At 36.2% G+C, this 19,471-nt stretch overlaps 1 protein-coding gene across 1 annotated transcript; it reads left to right on the top strand.

The window, feature by feature from the left end:
- Positions 1-11,004: 11,004 nt before the first annotated feature.
- On the top strand, positions 11,005-15,549 carry synprb (synaptoporin b). Its single transcript, XM_044121237.1, has 5 exons — positions 11,005-11,082; positions 11,642-11,766; positions 12,913-13,111; positions 13,215-13,406; positions 13,471-15,549. The coding sequence occupies exons 1-5, from the start codon at positions 11,059-11,061 to the stop codon at positions 13,840-13,842; spliced, it is 912 nt and encodes a 303-aa protein (XP_043977172.1). The 5' UTR covers positions 11,005-11,058; the 3' UTR covers positions 13,843-15,549.
- The last annotated feature ends 3,922 nt before the right edge of the window (positions 15,550-19,471 follow it).

The following is a 19,471-nucleotide window of genomic DNA, read 5'->3' as shown; positions in this document are numbered from 1 at the left end:
AGTAGGAGTATGTATAAGCATGCCACACATTTTCTTATTTATCTTTATTAAAAGAAAAAATCTAAGTTGTGCATATTTTTTCTTGGATTTTACCAACAGAACAGCGATCAAAGAAAACACAATATTTTCCAATGCAGGTATCCATTCAAAATAAAGAGATTCCAAAACAACTTTGTTTATTTGGACACAGAACAAACTAAAAAGCAGATGAAGTTGTTAGAAAAAAACCTCAAAAACCTTACAAAGGTCACAAACAGAATGACTACTGATCAAGATTTCTTTAAAAGCTAAAAAAAAAAAAATGCCACCAGTTCTACAGAGATGATAGCAAACTGGAATAACTAGTTTCTAAAATAAAGCCCATGTACAAATGTTAGAGCATGACACTGTTGCTTCAAAAGGGAAAAACAGTGTGAACAGTGTGTTATGAGAGTCTTGCACAATGTCTTTTTTTTAAGAATCAGTAGTAAATGTGACGTCTCATTGGTTTTCTGGAAGTAGAAAGCTCTCATCGTCTTGCTTGTTGCTGGATTTTTTATGTTCTGTTTTGTTTGAGTGCTTCGCAAATTTATTAAAAACAGGAAACCAATAAAATCACATTTATTGGTGACTCTGTTATAGCCTCCGCGTTCTCTGTGGAGAGCGGAGAGGTTTCCAGAAGGACAACTGTCTCTGCAGCAATTCACCTATCAGGCCTGTGTAGTAGAGTGGTCAGATGAAAGCCACTCCTTAATTAAATGCACATGTCAGCCCAGATGGAGTTTGTCAAAAGGCGCCTGAAGGATTCTCAGACCATGAGAAACACAGTTCTTTGGTCTGATGAGACAAACATTGAACCCTTTTTTTGAATGCCAGGCATCATGTTTGGAGGAAACTTTGCATGGCTCATCATTAGGCCAATGTCATACATAGCAGTGGCAGCATCATGCTATGGGGATTCATTTGGGCAGAAGAGTCTGATAGACTAGAGGGAAAAAAATGAATGCAGCAATTTAGAGGCATATTTGATGTAAAGAAGAATCAGCAGGACTTTCCGAATAGCACTAACTGAACATGTGAGATAGAGAGTGTAATTATATATCAACTAAGTAGTCAAGTTAAGAGAAAGAATTAATTTCTTTCAAAGAAAACATCTATCTTTGGACAACAGATGCCCTGAAAATCAAAGTGATTTGGAGGGCTTTTGCTACATAGTTTAGGTAGATATAATCAAGTCAAGATGTGGGATGCTGATAGACTTCAGCTAAAGGAGAGTTTATGCTCACATTGAATAGAAAAGGGGTGTCTTAGCAAAGCTTTAGTTTACAAGTCTGCATGTTTATGCATTTGTGTTATAGTGTCTTTTTGTCCTCTTTATAATTCTTACAAATGTATGTTTCATTTGATAAATATCACATTATGTTTGGAAATTGTTCATCATACTCTCTGTTTCTCTCACACCAAGAACCTGGTGCTTTAACAGTTGGTGGGTTGTTGTTTGTTCAAATAAAAGTAAACATCAAGTTCAAGTATACCTTTTACCATTTAAATAACATCATAATCTCATCAGTATTGTCAATGTTTGACTTTAGTATGTTATAGATAATACTGTAGTCTTAATATACCACCAGCGTTTTTGGAAAGAAAACTCTGTACTTGATTTTTCTTTAGTTAAACTTCATCATATTTCTGACCTGGTGCTGCTTGTTTTCTCAGTCCACCATTACCTTGTCCCAACAGCCCAAGACAAACATTGTACAATGAACTACATATGCAGAGTGGATGAAGATGCCTGTATGCTTTACCTCTGAGATTAAATTGATTCTGACAGCTGGACTGACTTGGTTGCCACTCCAGATGTTCTATTTCACACAGCCTGTTCTTGAGGATGTTGTTTTTTTTGTTTTTGTTTTTTTTTGGTGGGGGGTTGTTTTGTTTTGTTTTGTTTTTATGGATCAGTAGGGAAGATTTCTTTCATAAAAGTATTTTTTCAGCTCTGCAAAGTGCTTCATATCCTGCACCAAGATCAAACAAACTGAAAATAACAAAATAAAGCAAGGTACACAAAGGTAAAAAAATAGTAAGAAAAGCTTTAAACTTTGTCTTGTATCTCTGTAGATGTTTCCTTTGGGGCAATTTAATAGAACGATGTCTGTCACTGTTTGATGAGGTGGTTTGTAGATGGCATGTTTTAGTTTTTTTCAGACTCACGCCATTTAGAGAGGACAAGCACTAATCCCTGCATCAGAGCTCCTTAAACCTTTTAAACATTAATAATTGACTGATCTTCTCTGCTCCTGCGTCTCTGCTCAAAGTAGATTGTGCACACATTATATGTTGGTGCTCTTCATGGTACACATTGCAGACCAACACCCTGTAAGTCTGCATGAGTTTGCTTAGCTTGGGAAAATACAGAACTTGTAATTTGTAAGAATCTGTTTCATAGTTATATGAATCCCAGAAGTTAGGACAAAATTATGTGATGCATTGTTTTCTGATTTATCATTCATCGCTGCATCGTAGGGCAGTTGTTTGCACAATGTGGTGACAGCTCAATTTCTGGAAAGCAGAGACAATGTCCCATTGTAACATGTCGTAGGTGACGCCACCCAGTTGTTAGTAATCACTGCTAATCCACCTAATTTGCTTTTGTCTCCACAATTTAAATTTCTTTCTGGACATACCGCAAGAAAACTGGCCAGAGAGATGTTATAACATTGACCTATCCACAATCCTTGCCCATTGTGGTTGATGGAACAAAAAATTAGTTCCTGTTTTTTTTTTTCTACTGTGTCTAGAATTTCCTGTCTCCAGTTGGTTTTGTGTTTTGAGTCTTTTTCCTGCTGTGTTATGTTTTGTGTGTGCGTTGTTGTTAATTTTCTGTTCTGCCTGTCATTTATTAGATCCCCTCTGTCTCTGTTGTCTGGTTTTCTAAGTCAGCAGCAGAAAACCCCACCGGGTGCCACTCTAGTCTTTGAAGAACCGGAAACTGAAGCAACAACAGGCATGACAAAAAAATGGCTTGGTGAGTCTCGATTTCAGCTGCAATGTTTAGATGGTAATGTCAGAATTTGATTGACATTACCAATGTAAGTACGTACCCCTGATGCTTTACATTAATGGGCCAATCTGATTGTATTAGTATTGTAATATTCTACTAAAATCACCATTGGATGTTTCTTTGTGCACTGTTTAAACTCCACAATCTGGTTATGACTCCTTTTGACGTTCTACTTTTGTGGTTACAGCTTACCTGTCTTCTATTGGCCTCTTGCAGGAGGAAAATTTGCACTGTCACAAAGCTCAAAACATCTCAAATTGGTTTTGTGAACATGGCAGCAGGTTATGTGTACTCAATGTCAAAGTCACAAGCTCTAAATCCAAAGGACAATAATAATGACACGGCAGAGCAGGAGATTATTTTCATGGATGTACACCGGACAAATTTGCAGTAATGCTGTCATATCAATATGGACAATAAAGGAATGTTTTTAGCATTTGAAAATATTGAATCTAGGCTATGAAGAATTAATGCTAAATATAGTTCAGGCTCTGTGTACCTAATAAAGTGACCAGTCATTGTGTGCAACATTTATTGGAGGGAAAAACATAAGTGTCCAATATGTCTGCTTCAGAGGGATTTTTCTGGTGATTAGACATCACACGGGGAGCTGAGTGGAGCTTAATAACTTCTTTAGATGTATGCACAAATTTAGACATAACTGTCACATGGACTTCAGAGGAAAGAAATTAAAAAACTGCAAGAGAAGAAAAATGACTTCAGAGATGAGCTAAATGCTTTGAACTTCCTTTGACCTCTATGCTAGGAATTCATTTTTAATCACTCTTATACTCAGTCAGAAATAACCTATCTGAAGCCGATTTGAAAGTCTTTTTGACCTGATAATGCTCTTTTCATTACACCTTAGCGAGTGGCAAAATGCAGATCAAAAGAACTAAGAAAATAAATAAAAGAAAATCTGGCACAACCTATAGGGTCAATGAGACACAATGATTGATTTAACATGCATGCTACTACGAAGCTGTTTTAAATGCCAGAGAAACTCACCAAACAGCTGCAACATCACAGACTCTGCATAATAAGATATTCATGACTTCCCTCCATCACTTTCCCTCATTTATGAAACCTCCTGGCTATTCTTTCTATTTACGGTTCCATGCTGGATATTTTCTGAGACTGCTGAAGCATAAGTGGGAGGGTGTGACAGAAAGGGTGCAAAGGTTTTTCCCAGTCACAGATTTATCTTTTGCACTGGAGTTCAGGCCATTTGGATCTATATTCCTCGTTAGAGACAAGTGCTTGGTCTTCAGTCATCAGCAGTAAGCTGCAGGTTTAACTGCATCAAAGTGCTTGTCAGAAGAACAACACAGAAAGAGAGGGAGAGTCAGAGTCTCTCTGAAGTTTACTGGGGAGCTCTTTGAAATATTTAAATGCTGGGCGCGTTTTTAATGTGAGATTGATGGAATAGGGTCAGTGTCAGCATTGCAGCTATTATGTAGCTGTCTTAGAAAAGGACTTCCCACCCATCCAAGGATGACGTTTAACACTTTTCACCAGGAATTTGTTTGCATCCAGAGGGATCTGATATTTTGTGATATGTAATATGGAGCTATTGTTTATTTGTAAAAGCTTCAAAATGTATGGAGCCTTAGGGAATAAAAAAAAGGTTTACAGATGGAAATAGGTTCATGTTGCGCATGGCCTAAAAAAAATCCATTTTAAAGAATTTACAATCTTCAAATCCTTTTATATAACCCGGTCTTATACACCCACACCCAACCATTTTTAAATATATGTTTTATTTCATCATGTTTCCTTTTTGACATTAATCTCACATTGAATTTGAGGAAAAATCCCAAAAGACTCAGCAGGTTTTTCTCTATTCATACAAAAAAAAAAAAAAACCAAAAAACACAACTATTTCTAAAGCCTATATGTAGGACATTCATGGGTGACTCCAGGCTACAAACATTGACTAATTGTAAACATATTGATAGCTAAACCTATTCATCTTTAGTCCTGGTTACATATTCGGAATGAGTTCAAGTCCCACAAAGCAGGAAACAGAATCTACATCGGACAGAAAGACTGATATATGCTACCAATGACCAGATTTATGCTCATCTCTTCCCTACCAAGAGTTTTCAGGGTAGAGAGGCGCGATGATGCTAGAAAAAGATTCATTAATAATGAATGCAGCGAGATGCTGGAGCCTCACCACTTTCACATGACAAAAAATAAAAAATAAAAAAATCCCCTCAGCTGTAGAAGAAGCACAGTATTCTGAGAAACTGCAGAATATGATTTATCCATAGATGGAACTCGACAGCTGGATATTTAACTCATCCTGCATGTAGGACACTCATTTGTCAACCGTACTCTGCAGCGAGGAGAAACATCAAATGCAGTGAGAAAGTAAGAAGAGAACATAGCTGCAGATTGATTAATTTTTTTCTTATTCAGAACAGCTCAGTACTGCCCCCTTCTGGTGAAAAATCCGCACTAAACTACTGCTGCAGAGTAATTCGGAAAGTACTGTTAACGTGATTCTTTTGTGTGTGTACAAAGAAAATGAAGGTCAAAATCATACACTTAGTGCAAATTATTGTCTCTGTTAATTTTACAGAAAGAGTTTCTGGTGCCTGTCTGATAAAACATGCTGGTTCCTTATTCAGTGAAGTAACTCCACGTTGGTGGAGGAGCCAGAAGTTCCATTGCATTATTTTTAATTAATATTATGGACGTGGAACTGAAAAGTCTAGGTGAGGAGAAATCTCCTGTTTTCCCACTGTGGATAGTTAATTTATCAGGGGCCAAATGATTCAAAATGAAATTGTTTTATTATTTCCCTTTAGTTCCTTTTCATTGCTCCTCCTCTGAGTAAACAGTGTGGAAATAAAGCACTGCTGCAGATGCTCAACTGGATCTTGATCTCGACTTTCACTGGGTCCTCTTTATTAAAAATGAAAATCGTTATTCACTAGCGGCGATGGTGTTAGGCGTTTGTCTTGTAACTGGTGGGTTGCTGGTTCAAACCCTCATTCTATCAGTGTCTTTTGTGTCTGGTGAAAACACTTCACCCATCTTGATAAACTGTTGTGTAACAGAACAATAATGGTAAGATAAGTACAGCAAATCTACAACTGATTGACAAAAAGGAATGAACTAAAATGGAATTATGTGAGAGACTTGCAGAAGATGAACATATGAATTTATTGCTGCTAGAATAGATTCTACTACTGTGCTTAGCTTTTATGCATACTTTCTTTTTTTTACAATTTGGCTTGGTTTTATTGGATTTGGTACAACTTTTGTTGCTCTAGAGACCTCAGTTTCACAGTAGAACAACAAGAAACATATAGCTGGGAAGAACACATGCAGTAAAGCACAATAGGTCTGGACCTTTTTGCACACTGAAGTAAACGAGATCGATGAAATAAAAATTCACGTTAGGAAGATCCTTGTCCTTCAAAGAAGAAGATGAGATTATTCATATTTTTGGCCACACCTGGGGGTTGGCAGGGGTTCATCTTTCATCTCATCAAGAGTGCCACATCAGTTTAATGTCCCTGTTAGCCCCAAGCGTTAAGAAAATGGGTATTAAAAGAGTTCTCATGTCATGTGTCTTCAGTTTTCCTCACTGGGTGTCTGTCAAGTCCATCAACATTTTTAAACACATTCAATATGACATGTTGATAGGTCTCAGGCTGTTCTGTCTCATTCCACAGAAAAACTCATCTACTTCTTCCAGGTTATTGTGCACATGGGTTTATATTTGTTTTGTACGTTATTTACCTACACTCCTTTTAGCCACTTTTTGATTCAGAATAAATATGTCAAAAGGAAGACAATGGTGGTTTGCAGGTTTGAAGATCTGTCTTCTGTCTCAGTTGTTGTTTCCCTTGGCAAAGCACTTCTCCTGCCTCAGTCTGGTAATTTCAGTATCAGTCTGAAGGATTATCCATCCATCCATCCATTTTCTATTCACCCTTTGTCCCTAATGGGGTCGGGAGGGTTGCTGGTGCCAATCTCCAGCTGCGTTCCGGGCGAGAGGCGGGTTCACCCTGGACAGGTTGCCAGTCTGTCGCAGTGAAGGATTATTTATTACATTTTTTTATTAAGCAATCCTATTTTCACATAAAAATAAGACTTTCACGTCTGCTCCACGTTATTGAATGTTCTGGTGAAGAATAGTCAGAACACAGGTCTGAGGTTGAGGTGTGGAAATCAGAATATTGGACTTTCCATAAAAACCATACACCAAAGTCTACCATATGATGCAAAAATAAAATAATCAATTAACACAATAGAATATAAAGAGTTCATCTGGTTTGTTTCGGCTCTGGTTGGGGAGCGGTTCCTTACGGGTTATTGAGTGTGTGAGCATAGGAATATGGTGAGAAAATGTGACATGGTGGTACTTGATTTTATTTATTGGTGTTGCAACCCAACTCTGCTAGGCATCGGGGGAAGGGATTGATAAATTTTAAATTTAAATTATTTTTAGATAACTATATACTAACTTAGTTTAAGAGATAAAATGAAAGCATACTTTGTTATAACTCTTTGATGTTCTTTACAGGCGTTAGTACTGAAAGCAGGAAAAGCCAGAGGTATGTTGTTATCAAGCTATCACATTCAGCGAAAAGTAAGAGTTGGATTAATCACAATAAGCTCTATTTGATGTGGGACCAGCCTGTATAGAAGGTAAATAGAAAATATATGCAAGTTAAACTGAAATGATCTGCCAGAGTTAAACAGAACTAACCTCGGATTACAACACTTCATGTTGGAGCTCAGATTGTTGCAACAGTTTGGGATTTATAAGGTTTGGGGATGACCTTTAAAGAAGAGCAGCATGTATCTTTAGCACTGTTTAATCAGGTTTGGTTATTTTGATGTGTCTTAAAGTTGTGAGCTCTTCGCCCTGATGTGTTCTTTTGTAACCTTTTCTAGACTGATTAGCAGTAACATTCCTTGTTTTTCAGCGTTCCTGCCAAAAACACCTCCACAGATCCATTTGCTTTAAATAACAGCGGGCTTCCAGTCACATGTAATTACCATCACAGTGATTGAAAACAATAAACCTAAATTTCATGTATAAATAGCCTGCTGATCATGATGGTTACACAACTTGATCCATTCAAGTGTTTTGTCTCAGAATCTTCCTGTTTTATCCAAGTTAATAAAATGTAAAAGGATTAAAAGAATTCTTACCACATCATAATATGAGCTGGATTTGTTTTTAAAAGTGTTTTCCCCCCATTTTTAATCAAATCCTGTGGTGTTATTTGTAGTTACTTTACCTTTACACTGGTACCTGGGATTAAACTGCTTCTGTCCTTACCTCCTCACCCTGCATCACCATAAATCAATCACAGAGAAATATATATTGAATTTATGAATATCAAAAGCACTTTGTAGATGTTGAAACTCTATTAAGATAAAACGGCAGATATCTTACATCTTACGAATAGTGTGACGGCCCTGCGGTGAGGTCCTGTGTGTTTGTGTGCTGTGTAGCAGGTAAACTGTTTATCAATTAGGTCCTCGATTGTGGGAGGTGCTTCTAATGATACCTGTGGATACCTGTGGATACCTGGACGGTATATAAGGAGCGCCGTTCCACTCATGTGAAGTTGCTGGCTGGCCGACGCAAGAACCAGGCGCAGACGAGATCCGGACTTGGAGGCGGCGCCAGCAGAGCCTGACACCTTGTGGGAGCTGAAACCTGTGATTCTCTGTCAGACTGTGTTTTTACTAGTCAGAAAATGTTGGAGAAATTAAAAGAAGTCCAACTCTGCCAGCAGTATGAATTTTGATTATGAATGTAAAACAATAAAAGAAGTGTAGCAGACCATTATAGAGCTTCAAAATCAAGAAGGTCTTGTGTTTGATCTTTCTGCTTGAAGTTTGCATGTTGTCCTGTTTGTATGTGGTTTCTTTCTAGGTTCTCCAGCTTCCTCGTCCAGTCCAAAAACATAACTGTTGATTAGTCTCTTTAAATTATCCGTAGGTGTGAATGCCCATGGTTATTTGTCCTCTGTATCTCTGTGTTACCCTGTGGTGCACTGGCAATCTCACCTCTTACCCAATTTAGTAGATTGTAAATCAAACTCTACTTTGATTTACAATCCCATTTGCAGGGGTTGACCTGGCCAAGACTTCCATCAGTGCACAACGTTTTAATTAAAAAAGAGAACATATTTAACTCTAAAAGTGAACCATAGTTGGTTTAATCGACAGAATTAAAAAATGAAACAGGTAGGCCAATACGACTAATGGGCTCTCAGGTTACAACCTTCTGGTTTTGTTGCTGCGCAGCCAGAAAGATTTTTACTTTTGTGCAACCTTGCAACAGGGTATTGTTTTTACAACTGAGAGATGCTGATTGGCATCTCAAAAGCTCACATAATGTATGAACTATGACCCCAAATTCCAGAGGAGTTCGAAAAGATACTGCATGGATGCAGAGCAGAACCAAAGAGCAGAAAGGGGCAGAGGAAGTTCAAATCATCTCCTCCATCCATCCTAATGGGGAAGAATATCCCAGACTCCAGTGTCTCTCTGTCCAACCGTATGGCCAGCCAGCCAGAGATTTAAAGAAGATCAGATGAGGTGGACTGCCAACACTTAATGGTGTCACGCAGTACCCATATTAATGTGAAATATTGCCTCTGCTGATTGGAAACTGAGCTGTTATCATGCCATGATATTTGTGAGATTCCATAGAGCAACAGTATTCACATTCATCGCAATATTGACTGCTACAGGAAATATTTACTGCCAACAACACGGCCACCCAAAACACATTATTTGAACATATGAGTCACAATCACATTTCATTTTTCTTCGGAAAAAACTAAATATTTTTTTGGTCTTAAACTGAATTGAAGTTGAACAGTATATTGTTCACCTGAGAAAAAAGTCCTGTGCCTTTAAATCTTTTAAAATGTACTTAAATACATTAATTTAGACCTATTTATTACTCTCAGGTCAATTTGTGAGGTTTTTTCTTTGTTTTTTTAGTTTTTTTTATAAAAAGCTGAAGTTTGAAATGATTTCTCACATAGATTTGTCCTGACTTTAGGTAATGATATTAAAAATATGCTTGGGAGCAAAGTGAATACCCTTCAATAGAAAAGGAAAAGTGGAAAAGGAAAGAGCAAATAGACCTGTGAATTACCAAACATCTTGTTCAGGCATCCTGGCTTAAGCTTTGGATGAAATGCAGGCAAAAGCTTAAACATGAATGTGTAATACATATTTGTCACCAAAAGAGGTCAGCAAGATACTTTTTGACAGACAATGCTGTTAACATGAACTAATCATTAAACATGTACACCAAGATATTTTCTAGGAAAACATAGAGAAAACATTTACGGAATTTAAAAAAATGGTTGTAGGTTCATTTTTGATATGCAGTGATAAACTGTGTTTAAAATATAAAATTGCATTAAGCAACTTATAAAGGGCTCACAATTAAAAGTTGAGTCAGCTTAATGCTAAATCTGACAACAAAACCATTTGTTTTGCATTAAAATGACCACTAATTAATTAAAGATACAGAAGAATAACTGTTTTGATTATGAATCTTGAATATAGATCTCATCTTCACTGATCTCTATTTTCACACATCAGGTCTGTGCAGCCTGCAATAACTCTGTGACCACCCAAATTATTTATATGATCAAAATCTGTCCCAGATCCTCGATTTGTTTCATGTTGTAAATATAGCCTCACTTTTTTCTAGCTGTTTTTACAGAGTTTCAAAAAAGAAGATTTTTGATTCTTTTTTAATCCAGATAAAAACAAAAAACAAACAAAAAAACACATTGTATTTTGCAAATATTTGTCTGAAGTTGCAGTTAAGAGCATTGATGATTGAATGCAGAGTTTGACCTCATCTCCAGCTCCTCCTCGGGGGAGACAACCCCTGTCAGCCCACCCCTCTCTGCTGGAAGAGTGGCTTTGGTTTTCCTGTCTGCATCAGTTACATCTCAGCCTGATGACTACAGCTGCCGGCGCTGCATGGAGTAAAGCTCTTTGGTCTTTAAATGTGTATGGTTATATTTGCTCCGGTAAGTTCCCTCTCTTCATTCCTTTTCAAGTGTGTTCTGATTATTCACTGTAAATCTAATTATTTTTGCCTTAGGTTGCAAATAAATACATATTAATAACAAGACTTTCACATGATGATATTCTTTTTTTTATCTGATAGTTTGGCAAAGATGATGAAAGGCATTTTTTCTTGTTTAAAAGTAAAAAAAAAAAGTTGTTGACTCAGTAAGGCTGTCTTTGGTTTCATCTTTATGTTAGAAATGTTGTAAATGTGAAGACAAATCAATGAAAGAGTCCAAGACTTTTAGATTTGGTGCTACATGAACAAACAGATTCTGACTCTACCGCTGTGGGCTCCCTCTAGGGCACAGTACACAGCTCTGTTAATTATCTTCCTTCCTTTAAATTATTCAGGCTTTGTTTTCAAACTCATTTTGAACTGTAATAATCTCTCACTTGATTTATTGATGTGCATTCATTATGCAGCAAGCTCACACAATCAATTGGTGCTTCAGAAGAATTCATTCAAGGAAAACACCAACAGATGGTTACACTTTTTTAAACATTTTCTCTTGATAGATTTTTGCCATTTGTGCATTTGCCACCTGTGGAGGATACCATGGCTATCTTCAGGTTAAAGTGGACTGCTCTGCACAGACACAGAACAACCTCAGCATCAACATTGATTTTGGCTATCCTTTCAGGTAAATTGGGATTTTTTTTGTGACTCTTAAAATAGAGATTTATCTTGAAAACAGAGGATCTTAAAGTCGAGGAGACACAAAGTTATTAATTGTATAACAAATTGTCTTAGATGAAATCAACCAAACACTTCAAATATTTATACTCTTAAGAATTTGGATCAACAGTGTCTAACTATAAAGTTTTGTGAAGAGACTCAAATTTAGTTGTCCAGTTTAGCAGAGCTGATCTCTGTTGAAGCTCACCCAGTTTTCAACCAGGCGGAGTGGGGATGCCGACCCACTTTAACATCTCTAGGTTTTCAGTGTTTCTTATATAACTGTGCTTGCAGTAAAAACGGGCCCCTCTGCTGGTCCCTCATGCTTATTTTTAAGCACGTTGCCATTTTAATGCAAGACTTTTAGGCAATGGAAGATGGAAACTGAAGTAATGCTTTGACAACATCAGCTACATAAATAAATAACTGATGGCAGCAGAGGACAGATTAAAAAAGTTTGTTTTATAAAGCTAAAGTGATAAGGATTTTGGTGCTGTTTTATTTATTTATTTTTTGGGGCAAGGGTGCATTTTTTAATAATATTTTATCTCAAATGTCACATTTCAAAACAGTCATTGTTGCACATCCACAGCCTCCATTCTCCTTTATGTTTTATGTACCCTTTTATGAGAGGTTGGAATGTGAGTGAGTTGCATTCAAACAAAATGGGTTGATCTAGATACCTGTGACTTGCTGATTCATTATTCTGAAATCTAATGAATATTCTGGTATTCGTTATCTGTCTTAGATCTTTGTTGTTGGTAGGACATTAAATAGTCATATTAGTAAAAAATATGCAGATAATTTTTTTCAGATTTTTTTCAGAATTTGTGGTTGACAAATGGGTGCATTTTTAGGAGTAATCAATTTGTGGATATTAACACAAATATTAAGATTTTTAATAAAATTGTTTTAGTAAAAATATTAATAAAAAATTATTTAATTATAAATTATTAAATTTCTCTTAAGTATCCTAAGAGATCTTTTTTTTCTTCCCCGTTTTAATGAGTATGCTTCCAAAAACTAATGAAACGTTGATAGACACATCCTCCCTACAGAGTTAATGACAACCTTTACTAGTTGCTCTCAACTGTCTCTTTATGTCTTGCAGATTGCAGCAGATCCACTTCAAAGCTCCCTTATGCGAAACAAGCAGAGAAGAAGTTGTTTTCCTCAATGGCGACTTCTCTGCTGCAGCTCAGTTTTTCGTAACTGTGGGTGTTTTGGCATTTCTGTACTCCTTCTTTGCAACAATTGTCTACGTTTTCTACCAGAACAAGTACCTGAAGAACAACAGAGGCCCTCTGGTGGTCAGTGACTTTTGACTTCAACAATTAGTTAAATCAGGAGCATTGTGTTAAAATGACACTAATAAGTGACTTTTGTGTGTTTCTGTCCTGAACAATACAACAGGATTTTCTTGTCACTGTTACCTTTTCTCTAATGTGGCTGCTCAGCAGCTGCTGTTGGGCTAAAAGCCTCACTGATATCAAGGCAGCTACAAACCCAACAGAGGTACTCCTTCTCATTGCTTCCTGTAGAGAGAAGGAAAATAGATGTGCAACCACGCAGGAACCTCTCTGGTCTCGTCTAAACACTTCCACTGTAGGTATAAAAATGAAACTGTTTGGGTGTGATAATTCACTTACAACGCTTCCTTTTTTTTCAGGTTTTTGGTTTTCTCAATGCAATCCTCTGGTCTGGAAACATTTGGTTTGTCTTTAAAGAGACAGGCTGGTACAAGACTGGCCAGAGATACCCAAGTAGGACTTCTTCCAGGAAACGATCCAGTGAAATGCGAGAGCGACTCTACAGCGAGTCCAGCTTTGACCAGCCAGATGACAGTTTTGGCCCCTACAGACAGGACAGCTTCACTGAGTCAAGAGGAGACTACAACAAACAGTTCGAGAGACAAGCTAGCATCAACCAATCACAAGTAAGCTTCAGCTTGCCCGAGACATATCTGGGCAAGGCAGCAATTTATGAGAGAGAGAATAAAGTAGCTTCTCAAGGACCTGTGATTTTTGTTAATGAGATATGACCTTAACATAATGTGAGCTAAAACAGTGCTTCTTATATTACTACTCACAAAGATAATTAGAAATCAGCTAATTTTACAGATGTAGGTGTTAAAATTTGTGTAATACAAAAATATGCTTGGAAAAATTCTAAGTTTAACAGTTGTCAGATTTCAAGGACAAAGTAAGGTCACTAAAGACAGGGCTACAGGGCTGTTTCTCTCTGCTTTACTGAAAATCAATTAATGCAGTAAACCCCTCCAGGTAATAGAAAATAGCCATTTATACAGATAAAACCAAACTAAAAAGAATTAAAGTTCATCTCCATTACTTTTTTTAAACAAAATAGTTCATTAACCTTTTCTTTTTTGCACACACAATTTCATGACAAGATTTTAGGTACAAGATTATTATTATTATTGACTATTATTATTATAACTTTTTAAGGGACATTCTCTAAAAAATAAGATAGTTTTAATGTTTGGTTTGGTCAGCGAGTAAAAGATTTTCTTAGTCAATCCCTAGTTAGCAATGTGCTGTCTAATGAAACAAAATATTTTTTAATGCTAACTTTTTACTGAACTTGCAGTGAGGCTTTTTTAAAACTTTTTTTTTATTTATTTATTTATTTTTTTTTACAAACATTCAAATTACAACTTCCAAGTAATCTAGTTATTTCATATTTCTTTGAGTGTTTTCCAAAATCTTTAAATGTACCCTAGGTGTCACGTCTACAAAGTTCCCTCTATGTGCCCAGCTTTTTTGGGGCTATTCTGAAGGGATCTTGATTTATACTTTTCAGAACTTCTAAAAGGTAGTTCAGATTTGTGGTTTGAACTTTTTAGATTGTTTTTTTCTTTTTTACCATTGAGACTTAGTTCAGTTTATGTGAAAGCATTTTATTCTTCGAATGTTTCATTTTGGAGGCTATAAATGCCTGAATACTTTATGTCAAGCTCCAAAGTATTCCCCTAGGAGAGGAAAAGAATACGAAGCTAAAAAGGATTTTGAACCGACCATCAGAAACTCTAATGACATATTGATAAAGATATGATTGGTTTTACAGATTGTAATAAAGTCTATCTTTCTGAGATTGAAAATACAAAGAAATTAATGATCTTTATTTCATCACATATTCTTATATTCTTTAGTACTGTGTTTTAAAAGTTGATATTCCTGGATGTTCCATTTGAATTTGGGGTCATGTGTATGAAATGACGTGTATGAAAATTGCAGTCTCAGTAGAAGAAAGTGTGTAATGTGTGACTGATATCTATGATATGGCATTGAAGTTTTGTTACATGGTTTTTTGTATTGGTGGATTTCTTAATATTCTAATTTGTGTATCTCCTCTGTGTCCTCATTTGGAGATCTGAGATGTTGTAGTTCTCTTGACTGCAAATCCTGTAGTGTTGTATTTTTTTTTCCAAGTTAATTGAAGGTCTGAAGTAAAAAGATAAACACTTGTGCAGTAACAAGAAGTCAGGATTTTTGTCTTTAAAAAAAAAATACTGCAGTTTTTTTATTTATTTAAAAAAATTAAGAATGATTGTCATTTTATCTTGTTTTACATAGTGATTAAATATCTATTAACATTTAGATTCTAATTATACTTTGAAGCAGGTGTTACTGCTTTCTTATTATTTGCTTTTATGTGAGAATGCATTGTTCCTCTTTAATTCTGTGGTAAATGAATCAAAACAGAGGAGATTTGATGTAAAGTCTTCTTAAATAATAAATGTGGGAAGTTTACATTTGAAAGCCATAATGGACATTCATTTTCTCGGCGACTCCAACTGTTGTCAAAGGACGTATTGCAGAGTGTATTAGGATTATCTTGACTGCAAGGCCAGAGGGATAATCCCTCTTTGAATCTATTTTATCCTTGTTAAGTACGTTAAAATAATACGGGCCAAATACCTGAGACCGCTTAACTCTTTGACTGTCATAGATCTAACTCTTTAAATGTGACAATGCACAAAATTGACACTGATATCTTGAAGTTTGGTTGAACTTCAAGATATCAAAATGATGCCTAAACTGATCAAGTAGTCACAGACTACCCCCATTGTAACAAGTTTTCTATACAGAAGGTCCAGCATCATGAAATAAACGGCTCAATATTTTTTTTCTTCTGTAGCACAAATATAAGACACAAAGATCTCTTAAAAATATAATTTATTCAATCAAGATTCCTTACATTCTTTGCCAAATGCTTTCCCCTCTCTCCTAACTCACTTGCCTGTTTGACAACAGTAAAACAAAGGCCACTAGAGATGAGAAAACCTTTTAAAAAATCTGATAATCAACTGCACAAACAGCAAAACTAAAATTCAAACAACTTTCACTTAGGGGTGCAGAGTTCTCCAAATAAGAAATTAAATTTAAAATTATTACCTAAGCTGATAAAGCTTGACTTTTATACATTTTTTGGGCTCTTTCTGGATTTTAAAGAAAGGCCTTTGCAATGTGGCGTTACAATCCATCCATTTTCTGTTCACCCTTGTTGGTTGCTGGGTCTATCCCCCGCTACGTTCCGGGCGAGAGGCAGGGTTCACCCTGGACAGGTCGCCAGTCTGTCGCAGGGCACCACAGAAAACAGACAGGACAAACAACCATTCACACACACACACACTCACACCTAGGGAGAATTTAGAGAGCCCAATTAACCTGACCCGGGCCGGGAATCGAACCCAGGACCTTCCTGCTGCAAGGCAACAGCTCTACCAACTGCGCCACCATACAGCCCCTGGAGTTACAATGTCTAACTATAATGTAAGGCGGAGCAGTTTGGGATGGAAAAGGCAAAGAGAGATTCAAGGTTTTGAAGTTTCTCATATCAGAACCTCGTTAGCAGAAGTAGAGTGATTTGTTTTGATCCTTATTGCAAACAACTAATACTCTGGCAAACAATAATTTTAACTGCAGTGAACCAACTTAGCTGTTCAATAGAAAGGAGTTGGTTTGAAGAGACAAAGGTTTCTAAACATACCTAGGAAAGAAACAAAGTCCATATCAAGAGCTGTGAGGTTTTGCTGTGGCGGCATCGCAACAAATCTCTGGAAAGACTTCAATAGGGAAAACCTTCTACCAACGTCCATTGAGCATGCAATGTATGCATTTTTTTAAACACTTTTATTTTCTGTTTTAAAACTGTAAGAAAAACTTTATTAATTGTCACATAAAAGCTTTATCCTTAACTTAAATGCTTTTTGAAATAAGGAAACTTAAACCCACTGAGCACTCTGTTTTCTTAGATTGACATTTTTGGAGGGGTGCCCAAACTTTTAATTTGACATTTTAACCTCTCTAAATTTATAGTTACATAACCACTCCTAAAACACTGCAAACTACAGTAAAATGCTGTAGCTACCAGAACAGTGATTTTCTTCTATCCTGCCTCACAGCACTGATTTTGCCTAGAGATTTTCCTCCATGCATCCCAGAGTTTGTTATTATGGCCTCTGCATGCAGCCCATTCTGTCTGATCCAAGCAATTAGAACAAAGAAAGGCGACACTCGCCTCTGCCAGCCCCCTGACAGAGAGACTAAGCACACACAGGTGTCCAGAGCAGGCTCTTTGAAGAAAATTACAGTGCATGTGGCCACAGCATGACAATTAGTATCGGGTTATCAGCTGGAAATAAAGGGGTACATCATGATATAGATGCTTCACTGGGTAAGAAAGAAATGCTTGTTTGAAAATAATTAAGCCCTTTAGATCTGTTTCTCAGGGTAGACTGCTGTGTAGATTTTGTAGATAGTTGCTGCAGAGCATGAAGCAGCCATTACTGTTACTTTCAGATGTTCCATAATGTGAAACATATTCACCATAATAGTGCTGCCAAAGGACATGTTTTCAGTTTCGGTGGTAACCTCCAGGGGGCACCATGTGGTTGATATATAAGCTGAAAGCTTTCCAATAGATATTGCACCAGTAAAGTTGCAAGATGTGTAATTCTCTTTATTTATTTAGTTGTAAAACCATGCCTCGTTTTTATTTATTTTACGTTGTTTATGACGTCATATTATAAAGGTTTTATGTATAGCTGCACATCAACAGCTTAACCTCAGGGGGGTGATATAACACAGCATCCGATGGGAAACACATGAGGTTGGTACTACAGGTCTCTCACAGGAAATTAACAATTAAAATAGCAAATTTATTTTACAGCATCCCATAAGCCTTTCTTCTAAAACCTCTCTTGTTCTTAATTTCTCACCAGACATTAACCACAAAGAAAATGTTTATGAACTGAAACTTAATGAGATATTGATTCAGAATTTATAGGCAGAGACTTAAATTGAATTATATTTATGAAAAAAAGTGTATGGTACTTATGACATACCTCTAAGTACTCAGTTGAGCAGTCTAAAGTCTTACATACATGTTATTTTTGAGCAAGTCACTGCTTAACTACAGCATAAAATATGTTTCAAGGAACTTTTTTTTTCTACTTTCACGATTTACTCAAAAATTAGTCATTCCTCTGGCAGATTTTTATAGATGTTCAGAATGTTGCAGCAACACTTAGAATCAGTTTGGTCAGAGTCTCAACTTGAATATGATAGATAATCTGTGGTGGGAACTGAATACAGTATTAGGATAGTGAATTGTGGTTATCCTCAATATCAAAAACTTGGAGGTCAACACCAACAACAAATCATCAAAAGAGTGAAAACATGTAAAAAAAAAAATAAAAAAAACCCACAAAACAAACAAACAAAAAAACTGACTGGTCAGCATTTACAAGATTTTGATTTATAAAATACTGGCTAAATTTCTTCCATTTATTATTAACAAGAATAAATATAATTTTGCACAATAAATGTGTCATTAAAAAGCCACCAGTAGTGCCATTAAAGTGGATCTGCAAGGGCAATGACCCATTATGTACATTTCCTTACCTCTTCCACTGACCCCCATTATCTTAATTGTATTTTGTTGTGGTTTTTGGTTTACGTTTAAAAGGCAGGAGGACACACTTAAAAGAACAGCAATCCTTTCTGATTATCCTTTCTCTTTAGCATCCTCATCAATCTTTGCTCTGCCGTTCAGGGGCTTAATAAACACGCCTTAATTTCTTTTATGGCTGCTGGTTTTGGTGTTGCACCCTAAGATTATTATCTGGTTGTATTTGCTCTTCTTTACATTGCTATTTTTGTATGTCACAGTTTTTATTAACGTTATGATGGAGGTCATAATGGTATACCTACCTATTTCTCTTGCCAGGCATTCATTAGCAAAAGTACTAGTTTTTTTCTATCCTTCCAAACTGGAGACTGTTAAAGAAGAAAAACATCTCTGCTCTGTTTCCGGTAAAAGTAAAATAAAAAAAAAAGACTTGATCCATTGCTTGTTCAGACTGGAATTTACATTTAAATGAGAATCTTTTTCTTAGATGGAATTGGTTTTTGCAAGTTTCCCGAACCTTTTTTTATTGTTTAGTCATGTTGTAAACTCTTATCACTCTTAATATAATTACTGTTAGTACTGAAATGATTAGACTGAAATCAATAAGAAATTATTTCATGTTGCAATGCTAACAATTAAATAACTTTTATTTTCTGAAACATGTTTATGGTTTAGCTTAATAATGTTTTTTTTTGTAAGAACCTCTAAAATCAGATTTCAATAAACACACCACAATG

This window comes from Gambusia affinis, linkage group LG07 (assembly GCF_019740435.1).
Source record: "Gambusia affinis linkage group LG07, SWU_Gaff_1.0, whole genome shotgun sequence".
In the NCBI taxonomy this organism is placed as follows: Eukaryota; Metazoa; Chordata; class Actinopteri; order Cyprinodontiformes; family Poeciliidae; genus Gambusia; species Gambusia affinis.
This window is presented reverse-complemented; position numbering and strand designations above follow the sequence as displayed.

Coding starts and splice junctions, on each gene's coding strand:
- synprb (XM_044121237.1), top strand. CDS start 11,059: ATGTGTATGGTTATATTTGCTCCG. Junction 11,767..12,912: donor GATTTTGGCTATCCTTTCAG/GTAAATTGGGAT, acceptor TATGTCTTGCAG/ATTGCAGCAGATCCACTTCA. Junction 13,112..13,214: donor ACAACAGAGGCCCTCTGGTG/GTCAGTGACTTT, acceptor ACAATACAACAG/GATTTTCTTGTCACTGTTAC.